This window comes from Eubalaena glacialis, chromosome 5 (assembly GCF_028564815.1).
Source record: "Eubalaena glacialis isolate mEubGla1 chromosome 5, mEubGla1.1.hap2.+ XY, whole genome shotgun sequence".
Classification (NCBI taxonomy): Eukaryota; Metazoa; Chordata; class Mammalia; order Artiodactyla; family Balaenidae; genus Eubalaena; species Eubalaena glacialis.
The window spans coordinates 154,503,513-154,519,555 of NC_083720.1; the positions used below are offsets into that span (position 1 = coordinate 154,503,513).

At 38.6% G+C, this 16,043-nt stretch overlaps 1 protein-coding gene across 3 annotated transcripts in view; it reads right to left on the reverse strand.

Moving 5' to 3' along the window:
• The window catches only part of GRIA2 (glutamate ionotropic receptor AMPA type subunit 2), a 171,236-nt gene that overhangs the window by 50,152 nt on the left and 105,041 nt on the right, over window positions 1-16,043 (reverse strand). For all 3 annotated transcript variants that reach the window (XM_061191775.1, XM_061191777.1, XM_061191776.1), the window contains exons 5-6: window positions 12,910-12,963; window positions 8,294-8,455 (exon numbers count right to left, since the gene is read on the reverse strand). In XM_061191775.1, coding sequence (XP_061047758.1) covers window positions 8,294-8,455; window positions 12,910-12,963 — 216 coding nt within the window. The remainder of the gene's footprint in view (window positions 1-8,293; window positions 8,456-12,909; window positions 12,964-16,043) is intronic.

Here is a 16,043-nt window from a genome sequence, read left to right on the forward strand (position 1 = left end):
ATGCATATGACTCAGTGAAAGAAGCCCATCAGAAAAGGCTACAGACTGTATGATTCCAACTATATGACCTCCTGGAAAAGGCAAAACTATGGAGACGGTAAGAACTACGGAGACAGTGGTTGCCAGGGGCTGGGGGGAGGGAAGGACGAATAGGTGCAGCCACCTTTAGAGCAGTGGAGATGCTCTGTCTGAAACTGTAATAACGAAAGCATGTTACTGCCCGTTTGTTCAAACCCGGAGAATGTACAACAAGAAGAGTGAACAGTAATGTAAACTGTAGACCTTGGGTAGTTATGACGTGTCGATGAAGGCGCATCAATTCTAACACACGTATCGCTCTGTGAGTGGAGCTGATATTGGAGAAGCTGTGCACGTGCAGGAGGAGAGGATATACGGGAAATGTCTGTACTGTCTGCCCAGTTTTGCTGTGAACCTAAACCTGCCCTACAAAAACAAAGTCTTAATTAGAAAGCTAATAAAAACTCAACATCTTTAGTAAGCACACAAGCTGTATCACATTTCCAAGGGGGAAAAGACAGCTCCACTGGCAGGAAACCACCATTAACATCCTTTTTTATCATTCTCTATGAATAATAAAAATAATTTTTAATACACTAGGGAGAAAGACTCTTGAATGTAAAAAGAATATATTAAAAACAACATATCTTTGCCTAAATTAGCCAGATTGGCTTCTGACCCTGACTGCAAATATTGCTTAAGGACCAAGACTTTTACATTCCGAAACACTAGATTCACTTAGGGATTCAAATTTTCAGCTAAAACGAATCAGATTCATCAAAATAGAAAAAAGATACTCGAATCAACACAGTGTCTGGCTTTGATCCACCCGTCAGTAGGTAAAGGCTTTTCTTAGAGGCAGATATTTTACTTTGTTCGTTGCATAAGTTCCTCCCCCCGATGCTCCCCACTTCTCAGGCACCTTCTAACAGGTGAAAGTTCCTTATTTTTTGTAGTCCATGAACAACAAAACCAATATTTTCCAGGGTAATTTAAGATTTGATTTCAGCAGAGGTGACCTGCTGAAAGTCACCACAATCTTTAAGAGACAGAGGAGCCTCTTGAGGGTCATAAATTTGGCAAAAATTAGAAACGCTAGCATATGTTTTTGCATGCCTAAATTTGCACATCACATGATCATGGTATTAGAGATTTGGGAGAAATCTCAGAGATCGTGGACATTTATTCCCTTTGCAGACAAAAAAATGTGGACCTGAGATGAACCCAGATATCCTGCATTATAATTCAAGCAGTGGTAATGTATTTTTATTTTTCATGGTGTAAGATGTATTTCAATAGCTTAATAAATTATTTTTCAAGTAATTTTTATGAAATATGTAATGTTATCAATATCAAATTTTCAATTTATGGGTTTATTTCAGTCATAAACACACTTTTTAAACCACAAAACATAACGGACTAAACTTGTCAAGCCTCTTTTTTGTTGCGTGTCAAAATACTTTAATGTTCATTGTAGGGGACCACAGTGTGCCAGCAGTGGGTTTGGTCAGTTAAAACATTCGAGAAGCAGAATTAATTCTATGAAGCCACCAGGGCACTATTTAATGCACAGCACTAATTACCGAACTCAAAAAGATTATGCTATTTCCAGACAGGTCTAATAAGTCTCTTAGGATAGCAATTAAGAAAGTTCGAATTGCTGCTTTAAGTCTTTTCCTGAGTAAAACGGGATTCTTGCAGGAAAGCCATTATTTAAGTGGCACACAATGTCAGTCCTGTATTAGGGTTGAATTCCTTGACGCTGGCAGGCCCGGCAGACACAAGTCAAACTAGGTTCAAACTGTCCACTTGACAAGGTAGAATGGATGGTTACATCTTGCAGGTTGTTGAGACCCCGAAAACCCTGAAAATCCATCTCAAAATAGAAATGTGTGTAAATTAGTTTGGAGATAGTGGCAAATCATCTCTATCATCTGCCTCTTTGTCAACATCTTTTTGAGGAAGGGAAAATGTTCCCTTTAATTGTCCCATTTAAACCCAGGCGCCGCGATGGTTCAGGTCTGATTACTACAGAATTTTCTATTTCAGCCTGTAAAATAACACGACTTTTCTGCCACGGCTGAGTAAAAGAACACTACAGATGCTAAGGGCAGGAATTTAAACCCCATCCTATAGCAATGATAATTACTTATTTTCTTCTTTCTCTGTGAAGATATTTTCAAAGAAGTGTTGCCCTAGTTTTCGCTTTATTCCTCTTCATTTCAGCAAATCTCTGTTCTGTGCCTTCTGTGCAAATCCTGGCATGAGACGAGGGACCAAGAAGACAGAAGGAAGGAAGGAGACTGCTTTTCTGAGTCTTGTTTTCCATCCACAAATACCTCTCAGCTGAGTTTATATTAATACATTATAAATGCACGGTTGTGATTTTTGCGATTATTATTTCTAAAGAAATGGAGAGAACTGGCAACAAATCCATGTATTCCCCCCCTCAGACCACAAGCACCATTCAGACAACTGACAGCCGTTGTCTGCATCGTTCCTGCATCGCCCTAAAAGCTCTCCTGCCACCAAGTTCTCTTGTCGCCAGGGCAGCCCATAATCTTCCTGTTTCAAAACCGTGGTGATGGCTCTCCTCTAGGGGCCCCTGCTGCTCTCAGCATGAGACTAAACATTCCTTAGTAGGTCAGCAAGGCACTCAAGATCTGGAGCCTGCATCTTTACAAGTATTAGTTCTCAGAATTCCCCCCAAACACCTCTGTTCAGCCTCCAGCCTTACAGAAATATTTATATTTTCCTTGCACGCCAGACTCTAATTTCTCATTTTCTCTATGGGAAGTTATTGCCCCTTCTTTCTCCTAATACCTACCTCTCCTTCAGGTTTTAAATTCCATATGATTTCCTCAAAGAATGAAGCCTTTTCTTACGTCTAGAACTGGGGTTAGGAGCCTCTTAAGGGTGTTACCACAGAACTTTTGCTTTCCTCTATCTGTTCATTCAGAAAGCCTTTACTAAATAGCTGCTCTGTGCCAGGCCTTATTCTAGGAGCCTGGGAGCAAACAAAATCAGTGAACAAACAAACACCGACAAAAAAATCCCTGCCCCCATGTCACTTACTTTCAAGATGGAGGAGACAATTAACAAGGTAATGAATAAATTCATTATAAATACAGTACACTAGGAGCTATTAAAGGGAAAAATACAAAAAAACTGGAGCAGGGAAGGGGGATGGAACACACCCTAATGGGTGGGAGATTGCAAGTTTAAATAGAGAACCTGCTTCTGGGGTCGTTAAGGAGATGGAACCTGAACAAAGAGCTACAGAGGGCAGGAGGTTTAACCTTGAAGATGCTAAGGGCAGAAGAGTCCAGAAGAGGACAGAGCCAGTGCAAAGGCCCTGAAGTGAGAACGTGTCTCCCGTGCTTAAAAAACGGCAGAATGATACGTGCACCCCAATGTCCATAGCAGCTCTATTTACAACAGCGAAGACACGGAAACCACCTAAGTGCCCACCGACAGACGACTGGATAAAGAAGATGTGGTACATATATACAATGGAATATTACTCAGCCATAAAAAAAGAATGAAATAATGCCATTTGCAGCAACATGGATGGACCTAGAGATCATCATACTAAGTGAAGTAAGTCAGAAAGAGAAGGACAAATACCGTATCATATCACCTCTATGTGGAATCTAAGAAAAGGGTACAAATGAACTTATTTATAAAACAGAAATATATTCACAGATGTAGAAAACAAACTTATGGTTACCAGGCAGTGACGGGGAGGATAAACTGGGAGATTGGGATTGATATATACACACTATAATATATAAAATAGATAACTAATAAGAACCTGCTGTATAGCACAGGGAACTCTACTCAATACTCTGTAATGACCTATATGGGGAAAGAACCTAAAAAAGAGTGGATCTATGTATGTGTATAACTGAGTCACTTTGCTGTGCACCTGAAACTAACACAACATTGTACATCAGCTATAGGCCAATAAAAATGAAAAAAAAAAGAACTGGCAGAAAGGCCACCGAAGCTGAAGCAGAGGGAGTGAGGGGGGAGCCCGAGAGAGGAAGGCGGAGCATGTAGGGCTTCGTGGCCAGTGGGGTGAGTCTGGCTTGCACTGCTGTGGTGTGGATGGCCACGGGGCTGGGGGGCCGGAGAGCAGCAGGGACATAATGTAATTTACATTTTAAAAGGACCACAAGCATGGGAGAGAGAGGGGTCAGTAAGGAGGCAGGGAACCCCGTCTAGGAGATCACTGCAGTCACCCGGCAGCAGGGCCATGGGGGCTGGATTTAGGGTGGGTGCAGAGGAGGCGTGGTGTTTCCTGACAGATTGGATGTGGGCCACCGGGCAAGAGAGGGCTCCGGGACACTTGCAAGTCCTTGGCTGAAGGAACAGCTGAAAAGATGGGGTTGCCATCAACTGAGAGGGAAGGGTTGTTGTAGGAATAGTTTTTCAGGGGATGAAGAGGGAGCAGAGGTGGAAATCAGAAGTTGAGAATGCGTTGATATTAACGCGTCAGTAAGACAACTTCCACCAAAGTTAATACAAGGTGATTGCTGGTTTCTAGCCTGCAGACGATCAACCCTTTGAAGGCTGGAACTTTGTCTTTTCTCTGACACCTAGAACACTGACCGCTTGCAGAGTAAAAACTCAGTAAAATGTATAATGAATTGATGAATGAATAAGTGAATACTGCCCCAAATTAGCACATTAGTGAAAGAGAGTCAGATTTTAAATCTCTAGAGTTATTTTTGGTACAGGATATAAGAATGAAGAAATTTAACATTTGCAATTTATATTCGGTGGTTATTAAAATATGTTAAATATTGAAACACATAAGGTTTTTTACTTGTATTTACTGAGTAAGATTGATTTTAATTAGGAAGCTGTGGAAGCTGCATTAACTTTCAAGGAAGACTAAAAGTTTTAAATAATTATTAATTTAATAGTCCCACAACTTGATATAAGTTATATAATTTCCAATGCTTAACCATGGAGAGGATTTGATGTAATGAATTATATTTTTACAGGCTTTCACGCCTATAGCATAAGTTTACGATTTAAATTATCTAGCAACACACCTGATACAGTCAATGACCCAAAAGACAATGTAAAAAGAGATGACCGCATTTGAGATATTTTCGCTTGGACAGATGATATATGCTTGTTTGTATTAGGAAATGGTATATCGTTCCCTATCTAGTTTTTCTTCCTTTCTTCTGCCCATGAAACAACCATGAGAGAAACAATCATGAAAGTCCTGTCTTGGAATTACTCTTTACACCTGTTGACAACTCACTCCTCCCGATTTCCTGGACCTGTTATGCTGTTGCATGGCCTTGAGCCTCTTTCCCAAGCCCCCTCCCACACTTTTCCTCCTGTTCAACCACAGGCAAAGCCCTGCTCAGGCGTCCTACCTCTGGAAAGCCTTCCTACTGTGCTGTCCTAATCATGTGTAGGAGCTGCCACAGTTTACATGTGTCACTCTCTATTGTATTTGCTTACTGGCACGTTTGTATCTTCCATAAGACTTTGGATTATCAAAGGCAAGAGTCGTTTTTTAAAAATATATTGAGTTCCCAGCTGTCTAGTACATGAGCAATATGCCTCCGTATTAGGATGAACTCCCACCCAAAGGCACGTCCTCCACACAGATTTTCAGTACCTTTAATCAAGCTTCAAAGACCATTTAAGATATATCTCCTATTGGCACCTATGTTTCCAAAGCTGTGCTAAGTAAATCTTTGTAAATGTTGTTCAATTTTTGGGCCAAGGGTCAAAAAGTGACTGAGAGCCTACTTTTTGGGGGGTGGAGCGTGAAGTAGAAAAGAACAGCTTTACTGCTTTGCCAGGCAAAGGGGGACACGGCAGGCTCATGCCCTGAAAAACTGTGTGTCCCAACCCAGCAGGATTTGGTGAGGAGTTCTGTAGCAATGGTTCTAGGGCGGGGTTGCTGATAAGGACCAGGGTGTGTGCAGCGCCTGAATTCCTTTAATCGGGCCTCCAGGGCCTTCCCCGAGTTCCAACCGGCAGGTTCAAACAGCTGCTAATCAGGGAAGGGAGGGGATGCAGAGACAAGGGAGGGGTAGTCAGGAAACAACAGTGTAGTCTTGGGGCAGGGTCCTTGTACTACCTCAAGGGATACACAGCCCATGGAAGAGGCTGTGTTTTGTTTTGTTTTGTTTTTAACATCTTTATTGGAGTATAATTGCTTTACAGTGGTGTGTTAGTTTCTGCTTTATAACAAAGTGAATCAGCTTTACATATACATATATCCCCATATCTCCTCCCTCTTGCGTCTCCCTCCCACCCTCCCTATCCCACCCCTCTAGGTGGTCACAAAGCACAGAGCTGATCTCCCTGTGCTATGCGGCATACCGTATGCTAACACACATATATGGAATAAAAAAAAAAAAAGTTCTGAAGAACCTAGGGGCAAGACGGGAATAAAGACACAGACCTACTAGAAAGGCTGTGCTTTTAAACTTTTAAGCCTATGCTCTTTGCGGCGCCCCACAAGGAAGGGCCATCACGATCTTTCTGAAACTTGTCAGAAGAAGCCAAAAGGGAGCCGCTCTGGAGGGAAATGTTACAGCCAGAAGGGAGCAAAGAAAGGTCACCAACAGAGTGAACTCTGGTGCTAGGTCTTAGCAAAAATGTTAGCAGAATGCATTGCCAAAGATCTCTAATCCCCTAAATCCGCTTGCACTTTGATGCATAGCACGTGAACTTTAATAATGATATGACTTCCATGAGAAAAAAATCATCTCCTTTTGCTTTCATCCTTCTCATAGCCAGCAGCAGTGGAAGGCTACACGATGACTAGCAGAGGAACATCAGTCCCATCTGAGGGTGAATGCCACATGCGCGCTCCATCAGAGAACTTAACCGGCACCACATCTGGATGCCGGGAAGCCTGCAATCCCAGGGGATGTGGTCCTCAGTCGGACCCCTGCTGAACACAGGAGGAGACAGACACTGATGGGGGTCCCCTCCCTTCTAAGCAGCCCTGTTAAATGGTGGCACGCCCACACACCGTCAAGCCCTTTATAAATGTATACATGCTGAATCTCAGTCAAGGTCACCAAACAAGAAGTCACCTACTTTAGAGAAAAAATTAGCTCTGGGCTATGCTTTAACATCCTATGGGATGCTTTCCTAAATTTGACATTGAATTAATAGGATCCATTTACACACCCCAAAGTAGAAAACTTTAAAGTTTCTAATTCTTATCTAGCACCAGTCTCAAAGCCAGATGCAAATTTAAAGCCAAACATATCTCTTTTTTCAATTTGTGCAGAAAACAACATCAACAAAACTTCTCCAGGATGTATGAACATAACTATGAGAGCAACTGAAATGACACTGTCCCTGACTGGTTCTTGCACAACCTGCATTATAATACACAGATAAACAGATCACTATACATTTGACAATATTCTGCAGCTTTTATTTTTCATAAACCTGGTCGCAAAAAGTGAACACGATCTCATCTCACTCACCCTTCCTCCCTCAGGTTTTACTCTTATCTCTGCTCTCAATCAGGTGACGAACAGAAGAAAAAGAAAACCCTTCCTATCAACAGCAGAAATATGTCATATTTGGAGGTAAATATATGCATGTATGTATATACACAATAAAGTACACTGAATAAACCAGTGGAGACCTCAAGGTGTCCAGACCCACAGAGAATAGAAGATAAGTCTGGATAGCGCTTATTACAGAGCAGTGCCTGACATTTAGCATTCAAAGTTTCTTTGATTACATAAATCATTATATTTATTTTGTTAATTACGAAAACAAATTGAGACTTTTATCTTCTTCCTAAGGCGTCCCAGAGAACAGGCTACTCACCAGCAGTTAGATAGAGATAGAGATGAGGGTGGAGGTGGAGGTGGCGATTGAGGTGAAGGGGGAGGGGGAGGGGAGGGGGAAGGGAGGGGGAGGGGGAGGGGGGAAGGAAGGGGAGGGGGAGGGGAGGGGGAGGGGAGGGGGAGGGGAGGGGGAGGGGGAGATGGAGGTGAAGATGGAGATGGAGGTGGAGTTGGTGATGCAGGTGGAGTTGGTGATGGAGGTGGAGTTGGTGATGGAGGTGAAGATGGAGGTGAAGATGGTGGAAATGGAGATGGAGGTGGGTGTGGAGGTGGAGGTGGAGGTGGGGATGGAGGTGAAGGTGGAGGTGAAGATGGTGGAGATGGAAATGGAAATGGAGATGGAGGTGGGGATGGAGGGGAGGGGGAGGTGGGGATAGACATGGTGATGGAGGTAGAAGTAGATCCTGATAGATAGGTACCTTAATTGTAGTCGTGTGTGCTCCGGGGTATTCTTTTTCTTCCAGTGTTGACCATCTTTCTATAAACTTAGATACCATGGAGTCATCATAGTCCACTATCTGAAATCCAGAGACGTTTGCACCTCCAAACTGAATTTTTAATAGGTCTCCATCGGTAAATCCCTGGACAGAGAACATATTTATGTCATGCTTTCTATTAAGAACCAAATAGAACTTAACGTTAACCAAATAGCTCTATACATTGTGGTTTTACAAATTTCAGAGAACTCATGAGGGAGATAAAAAGCCTATAGTAAATGTTTCATGTATTTTAACAGCCAATATTCTTCCCCAGCACCTAGCCTCATCCTGGTCATAGTGGGTCCTTAATCAATGATTGTTTATTGGTCATACTTACATAAAAGTTCTCTGTTTATTGAGAAATCTTCCAAGGATAAGGACTGGGTTTTATTTACTGTATCTACAACAAAGCACCACCAGATACTTAAACATTAAGCTACTTCTCCAAGAGCTACAACATTGTGTGATGGTTATTTCTGTTTAAATTGTTCATTCTCTCAGGTGATATGGAAACCTTTTAAGTGAGAAGGGAAGGTACCAAATGCTTTGTCATTATTTGAGAACAATTAAGCATTTTCACTTTAAGCATGAAACTTAGTTTTTATAAAATGTATTAAATTTTAAAAATCCACTTCTACTGCATTGTTAGAATGAATTCAGTCATTACTAAAACTATCATATAGTGTTTCCACTGATTTCAAATCTTGTGCTGCCATAAATCATATCTCAGTTTGGGAGTACATTCTCTGAAAGATGAAATCACAATTTTAAAAAGTCACAATTATAAATATTTTCATGTTATACACTTATTCCTTATTATCACACAGAAGAATTGGAAATATTTTGACTAAAATCTGAGAGCCTTTTCTTTGTTGTTGATATTAAAAATATAGTTTAATATTATTTGTGTGGAGAAGGATAATTACTCTGTTATTGGCTCATATTTTTGCTTTTTCTTTTTATCAAATAATGCAAATAGAGGAAAATGTATATAACAAAAATCATAGATTTTCTGTTCTGACCCACGCATGCCTCAGTTAAGCTGCTTCAAAAAATCAATTTCAGTAATTTTTGTTTTTCGTGTATTTACCTCTGTAATTCTGCATGACACATTTTTGCTCTTCTTTCCTAACTTACCCATGTTAGATTTTCTTCTTCAGTTTATACTTGTGCCAGATGACTATGTAAGTCTCATAAGCAAACCATCTATCTCCTCAGCCATTTTAATGTTCATTGTTTTCACAGTTAGAATTCTGTTTTTCAGAGCAAAGCCAAACAATGTGCTTGGATTGCATTTTCCTTCTTGAATGGTATTTTATTCTAATGTTAATGATTGCTTCATTGTTTTCACTACTAGAGCTTTCTCTATACCTATTCTTATTTTTTTTTCCAGTTGCTCCATGTAAAAATTTTCATGTTTATATGGGTAAAGCTTTTTTCAAATAAAATATTGAAACATGTCAAGTCATCTATCTTTTCCCCTGCATCCTGGAGCCTTCCACCTTAACGCTGCAATCTGAATGGTTCCTCTTTCATCCGCTCTGCAATTGTTCTCCTGAAATGCCCCTTCCCCTCTTTTCTGAGTAGCTTCTCTGTTTCCTCCGTCACTTTTCTCTCCTGTTTTACTCCTTTCTTCAGCTAGAGTCCTCAGGAGTCTCCTGAGACACGTGGAGGTACCTTTTCTGAGACACTGAATGTCTGTAAATACCTTTGTTTTCTCTGACACTTGACTGGTATTTTGGCTGGGTATAGAATTTTAAGTTGAAACCCTGATCATCTGAAGGCATTGTTCTACTGACTTACTGTTTCTACTGAAAAATACAATAGCATTATTTCTAATTATTTTTTGTCTGTGACCTGCTTCATACTCCTTCCGGCTTCCCACCTGTCATAAACTTTAAGATCTTCTATTTATCTCTGAAAGTTCATGGTGATATTTTATGAAAGAAGCCTTTTGTCTTTCCTTATTGTGTGTACTCAATAGGCAGATTTATGTCATTTAGTACCGGAAAGTTTTCTGAATGTTTCTCTGATAATTTCCTTCCCCTGTTTTCACTATGTCTGTTTAGAAGGTTTATTAATAAGACATTGCAACCCCTAGATTAAACGTCTGAGTCCCTCAGTTTTCTCCACATACACCGTTTTTTATTGTATTGTCATTTTGCTACATAATCTGGAAGATTTTCTCAACTTTACCTTCAAACTCATGTAATTTTGCTAGTTATTCTAGGAAAAATAAGTTAACTTCCCAGAGCTCTTTCTTGTTCCTTGATTTTCTTTTTTTATAGCAGCCTTTTCTCCTCTTTATGGATAACATATTTTATCTTATTTCTCTGAAGATATTCTTACAGTTTGAAGCATTTTTCTCCTGATTCCTGCCTGCCTTGTTTCTGTGTACTTGTTTATTTGTATTGCATCCCTCATGGCAAAGACTTTTTTCTCAAATGTCTGGTAATGCTTGGCTGTCTAAGAGGAAGATGCTAAAACATTTCTTGGAATTTCTATGTGCACGGGCGGGGCTGGTTGATGAGTGAGCCTCACTGTAAGGCAGAGTCAGGTGGGCAGATTGCAGGGCTTTTTGTCTGATTCTGAAGGGCTGAAGAAATGAGAACTGGATCCCTTATGACCGCTTCCTCATCCTTTATCCCCTTTAATGACGTATCAGGAACTGAACTATAGCCTGTGTTTGGGGAGCCTAATCAAGCATTCAGCAATTTCTGAAGAAATAAGTCACTAACAATATCTGAGGATTTTTCTATCTTTTACAACCACTTCCTTTAACACCCATTAGCCACTGGACGTGGAAAAAGGGACATTCCCAATCAAAACTTTGGAAGATGAAAGCCCTTCAACTTTGGATGGCATTCTCCAATTTTAAATGTCACTGAAATTTTCAAGTGCCCTAGAGATTCTCAGAAACTGCAGCACTCTACAGATTCTTTGAATTTACTGATTCACTAGAAATTCCATATGGCGAGGATACCAAGTATTCAGAAAAGGAAAAACACAACTTGAATTCAGATAAAATGTTAGGTAGATTTCTCCCTATAGCAGCATGACAGCAGCAAGAACTTGCTTTTATTTTTGAACCTTTTTACGTTGGTCAAACACATGTTTCCTTTTTCACAGCATCTAATATCAACTCTCAAATTGATGAACCTCCTTCTGCCATTATTTCTCAATGTCCCAATATAATCTTCTCCATCTGGACATTTTTAAAGATCACAGCTTTCGGTGTGGCTCTGTGCTGTTCATCAATGGCACAGTTCACACAGGGACTGACTGTCCAGGCTGTTCCCTGCACAGAATGTGGCTCTGGAAAGCCTGATTACAGAGCTTCACTTATTTTAACTCTCGCTTCTCTGGGCGGGACTCATTTAGGATCTATAAGCCATATTATAAGGGTAAGTTCTAAAAAATTATTATAGTGATGAGCCATTTCATTGCCAAACAGAAATTTTATCTTGAGCAACCAACTTCTCCCAATATCATGTAGGTTTGAGATTGAATATTCTTTATCACTGGTGCCACTTTCTAGTGAAAACAATATTTATCACTTGTAATGTTGTGGGTTTTTTAAATCTCTCCATGACGACTGGAAATAATGTCTTGTGATATAATGGAAATAATGTCTTGTGATATAACAATCTAATATTCCAGAAGCAACATCATAAATCCTCATCTGTATAAATAGGAAATTTTTCACAGTCCTATAATGCTATAGAGAATACACTCTCATTCTCTGCTTTTGTCGTTCTTTTAATCACCTTTTTTTCTGAGGCTGGGGAGACGGAGCCCTCAATTGCACAGAATCATACTTGTTTAAAGAACGTAAACCTTTGCAGCAGGGGAGCCTCAAGCTCACGTTAATGCCGATCTAAAAACTATTTTGAAAAAAGAAATTTCTAGTGGTAGTTCTAAATTGACTTTGATCATACTTAAGAAGGGAGATACAATTAATCACGGGAATGTTTCAGTATAATCTTTATTTGAGGGGAATCTCAATGAAAAAGTGATCAGCTACAGTTATTCAATTTTCATTGTGTTGCTTATATAGTAAGTAGGAAATCAGACATAAATAATACACAATATATAAATATTCTGGGTATTTCCAGGCTTTATTTTGCACCAAGACATATTCTCACAAATGTGCATTTCAAATATTATAGATACTAAGAACTTTAAAGAAATGGGCAAAGAGTAAAGTTTATAAATTACAGTGACAGTGAGAAACAAGGGGAAATTTGGACACTTAAATTTTATATCTTTTTGAAAATTTTCCCTTAGTTAAAATACACCTTTAACACAAACTATAAGCTTGTCAAATATTGTTCTATAATTTCTCACATCATTTATAACAATAGGAAATTGATTAGAAAATATGAAATGGAAAGTAAATCTAAAACGTAACAAATTCAGAAAAATATTTTCACTTCTAATTGATCGATATAATCAAAATATGTTTTTAAAAATACCACTGATAAATGCTGGCCATAAATTTTTTTTGAATTAACAGGCATCTCTATTAAAATAATAAATATCATTAATTCACCTACCAGATTTGCAATGATGTAATGGTACCCTTTAACATGTTTTCCAATGGTAATAACCTAACAAAGATAAAGAAACAAATGTAAGTAATGTAAATGTAAAATTACTTATGCTATGACCTGATTCAGAAAATAAATTTTATCTACTGTGTTTCTTGATAGTCTACAATGAGTCATATTTGATAAAATATAATTATCAAATTCAGATATTTCTCTCAGAAAAAAGTAACCATACATTTTAGTGCTTTATAAATATTATCTTTCAAGAAGTCAATAACTAAACAAAAGTGATTACCTTGGTTTCGTTAATAGTGAAAATAAGGTTTCAATATTTTAAGAAATGTGAAACCAAAAACGTGTTGAATCCATAATAAGTCATAATTTTATTCCTACAAAAGCTATTTTTTTCTTTTCAGTGAAACATAGACAGCTGAACCCAACATCTGAGATTTTATATTCACAATCTACATTCAAAGATAAACACAGAGTTTATAGCGGTACATGGGTTTTAAAAGAATATTAATAAGCATATAACAGAATTGTTATATAGATCTATAAAATAAAATTCCAATCTTAAGAATCTTGAAATACTTATAGTCTAGTTCAAATGAACATTGTTATTTCTGGTTTAAGGCAGCAAAATATCAGAGAAGCTAATTTTTCTCCACAAATCTAAGTCAAAAATCATGGAACAAGTAGTCATTTGGTAATGCTCACAACAGTTTTGGACATTATTGCATCAACTGGACTCTTCGCTGATCTATATCGCTTATGAAGAGAAGTAGGTAAAATGGCCTCGCTGTAGTCCTGGTACTGAGATACTCAAACGTAATTTCTATTTTTAAGAAAATAGTCACACTAACGGAAAGCATTAAATGTTACTAAAAATTGAAAAGATTAGATCCCCTCCCTTACTGAACTGTTTTGGTGGCTTCCCATTGTCTTTATTAGCATAATGTACGAAATCCTTCACATACTGCGAAGTTCAGGCCCACCTTCTCACTCTCTATACTAGAGCCACATGGCCCTCTTTTTGTTTCTTTGTGCAAAAAGAGCTTCTTTCCATCACCTCAGGGTTTTCATAGATCCTGTTTCCTCTGCTTGGAAAGTTTCCTCCACACCATACCCTTTGTCTCTTAAGGAACAGTGAATCTCAGCCCAGTGTTAGCTCCTAGAAGACTTCCCTCCCTCATCCCAGGCAAAGTCAGATGCTCCAAAGCAACACACTTAGTCAAAGAGCAAGGGTAGGGCCAGATCCTAGAAGGATTCCACCATATGTTACTTTGATAGTACATGGTCACAAATTTGGAAGGGAGCTAGGCTTATCTTATTTTTTAACTTATTTTTTTGCAACACAACTAAATTGCCTTTTCCAAGAAAATGAATACTCTGCGTTGAAGGGACAATTTTGAAGAAAAGATGTCCTCCTGAATGAAAAATATATTAATTAGCATCAGCTGAACTGAGACAGTCATGCCCCTCATATTTCCTACTGGCATCTGTTGACTGTGCTTATTGGTCATTCTACTTTCATAATTGTGCATGTTTTCCTTCTGGGAATTAAGAAAAAACATAGTATTAATGGTGCTACCAGAAGCAGAGTAGTTGAGTTTAGTGTTCATTAAGAAAAAGGAGAAAATATGAAAAATGGTCTAGCCTTGCTTCTCTCTAAGAATTAGTGTCAGCCATACCGTCATATCTTTGCTTTATGGAGCCATTAGTATTGCATTAACAGTAGTAAATTTATGTTCATTTCTAAATGTTTTTGATGTCTGAGTCCTTTCCCCACCTAATCACAACTAGAAATAAGTGTCTCTCAAGTTTTATTGAATGATAAAATACTCATAGACTAACAGCATTTAATTGTATTTCTAACTTTAAGCAATTATGAATATAAAGTTTCATCTCATCTCCGTTCTCTTGACAGAGTGAGTAAGTCAATAGTGTTTCCTTTTCTTGAAATCTACCTCAACCCCACTTTCTGCCTGGTAAACTCTATTCCTTGAAGGCCTCCCATGATCTCCCAATCGAGATTATTTTTTTCTGCCATTTTTTTCTCATAACATCCTGTTCTGTTCATTCATAGTATGTACCATTACTATAATTGCATATTAATGTAACTATGAAACATCATGGCTATTCACCTGGATGGGCATGCCTATTCTGTTTAACACTATGTCTTGGATCTCCTGCAGTGCCTGTCTGGTAAACATTAGATACTCAGGGAAATTCACTGAACAAACAATTGGAGGAATCCAAGCCAGCCAGCCAAGTGGTACCCAGGTGTGATCCACTCATACATCTTCCCACCCCTGTTAAGACAGGTACTTCCTCCTGCATGCTCTTAGACCACATTGCATTACAACTTGTAATACTGCAGTATTTATTATGTGTGTACATTTTCCTTCCCCTTTAAACAATGAATTCAGAAGGTAAAGTCAAGACCCTTACCTTTCTTTGCATCCCTAATTCCAGACAAATACAATGTCCTCAATAAATCCACACACTCACATAATACATTCAAATAAAATATATGTGCAAAATACTGTGTACATTTTGAATGGATGTCCATATGGACATTTATTTAATCATGATCATATATTTGCTACAAAAAATTTCATTCCATGAAATAATGCCATTTGCAGCAACATGGATGGACCTAGAGATTATCATACAAAGTGAAGCAAGTCAGACAGAGAAAGACAAATATCATACAATATCACTTATATGTGGAATCTAAAATATGACACAAATGAACGTATCTATGAAACAGAAACAGACTCACAGACATAGAGAACAGACTTGTGGTTACCAAGGGGGAGAAGGGGTAGGGGAGGGAAGGATTGGGAGTTTGGGATTAGCAGATGCAAACTATTATATAAAGAATGGATAAACAACAAGGTCCTACTGTATACCATAGGGAACTATATTCAATATCCTGTGATAAGCCATAATGGAAAAGAATATGAAAAAGAATGTATATATGTGTGTGTGTGTGTATATATATATCTGAGTCACTTTGCAGTACAGTAGAAATTAACACAACATTGTAAATCAACTCTGTTTCAATAACATAAATTTTTAAAAAATTCCATTCCACTCATGCAGCTTAATATCATCAAAACAAACAACCCAATCAA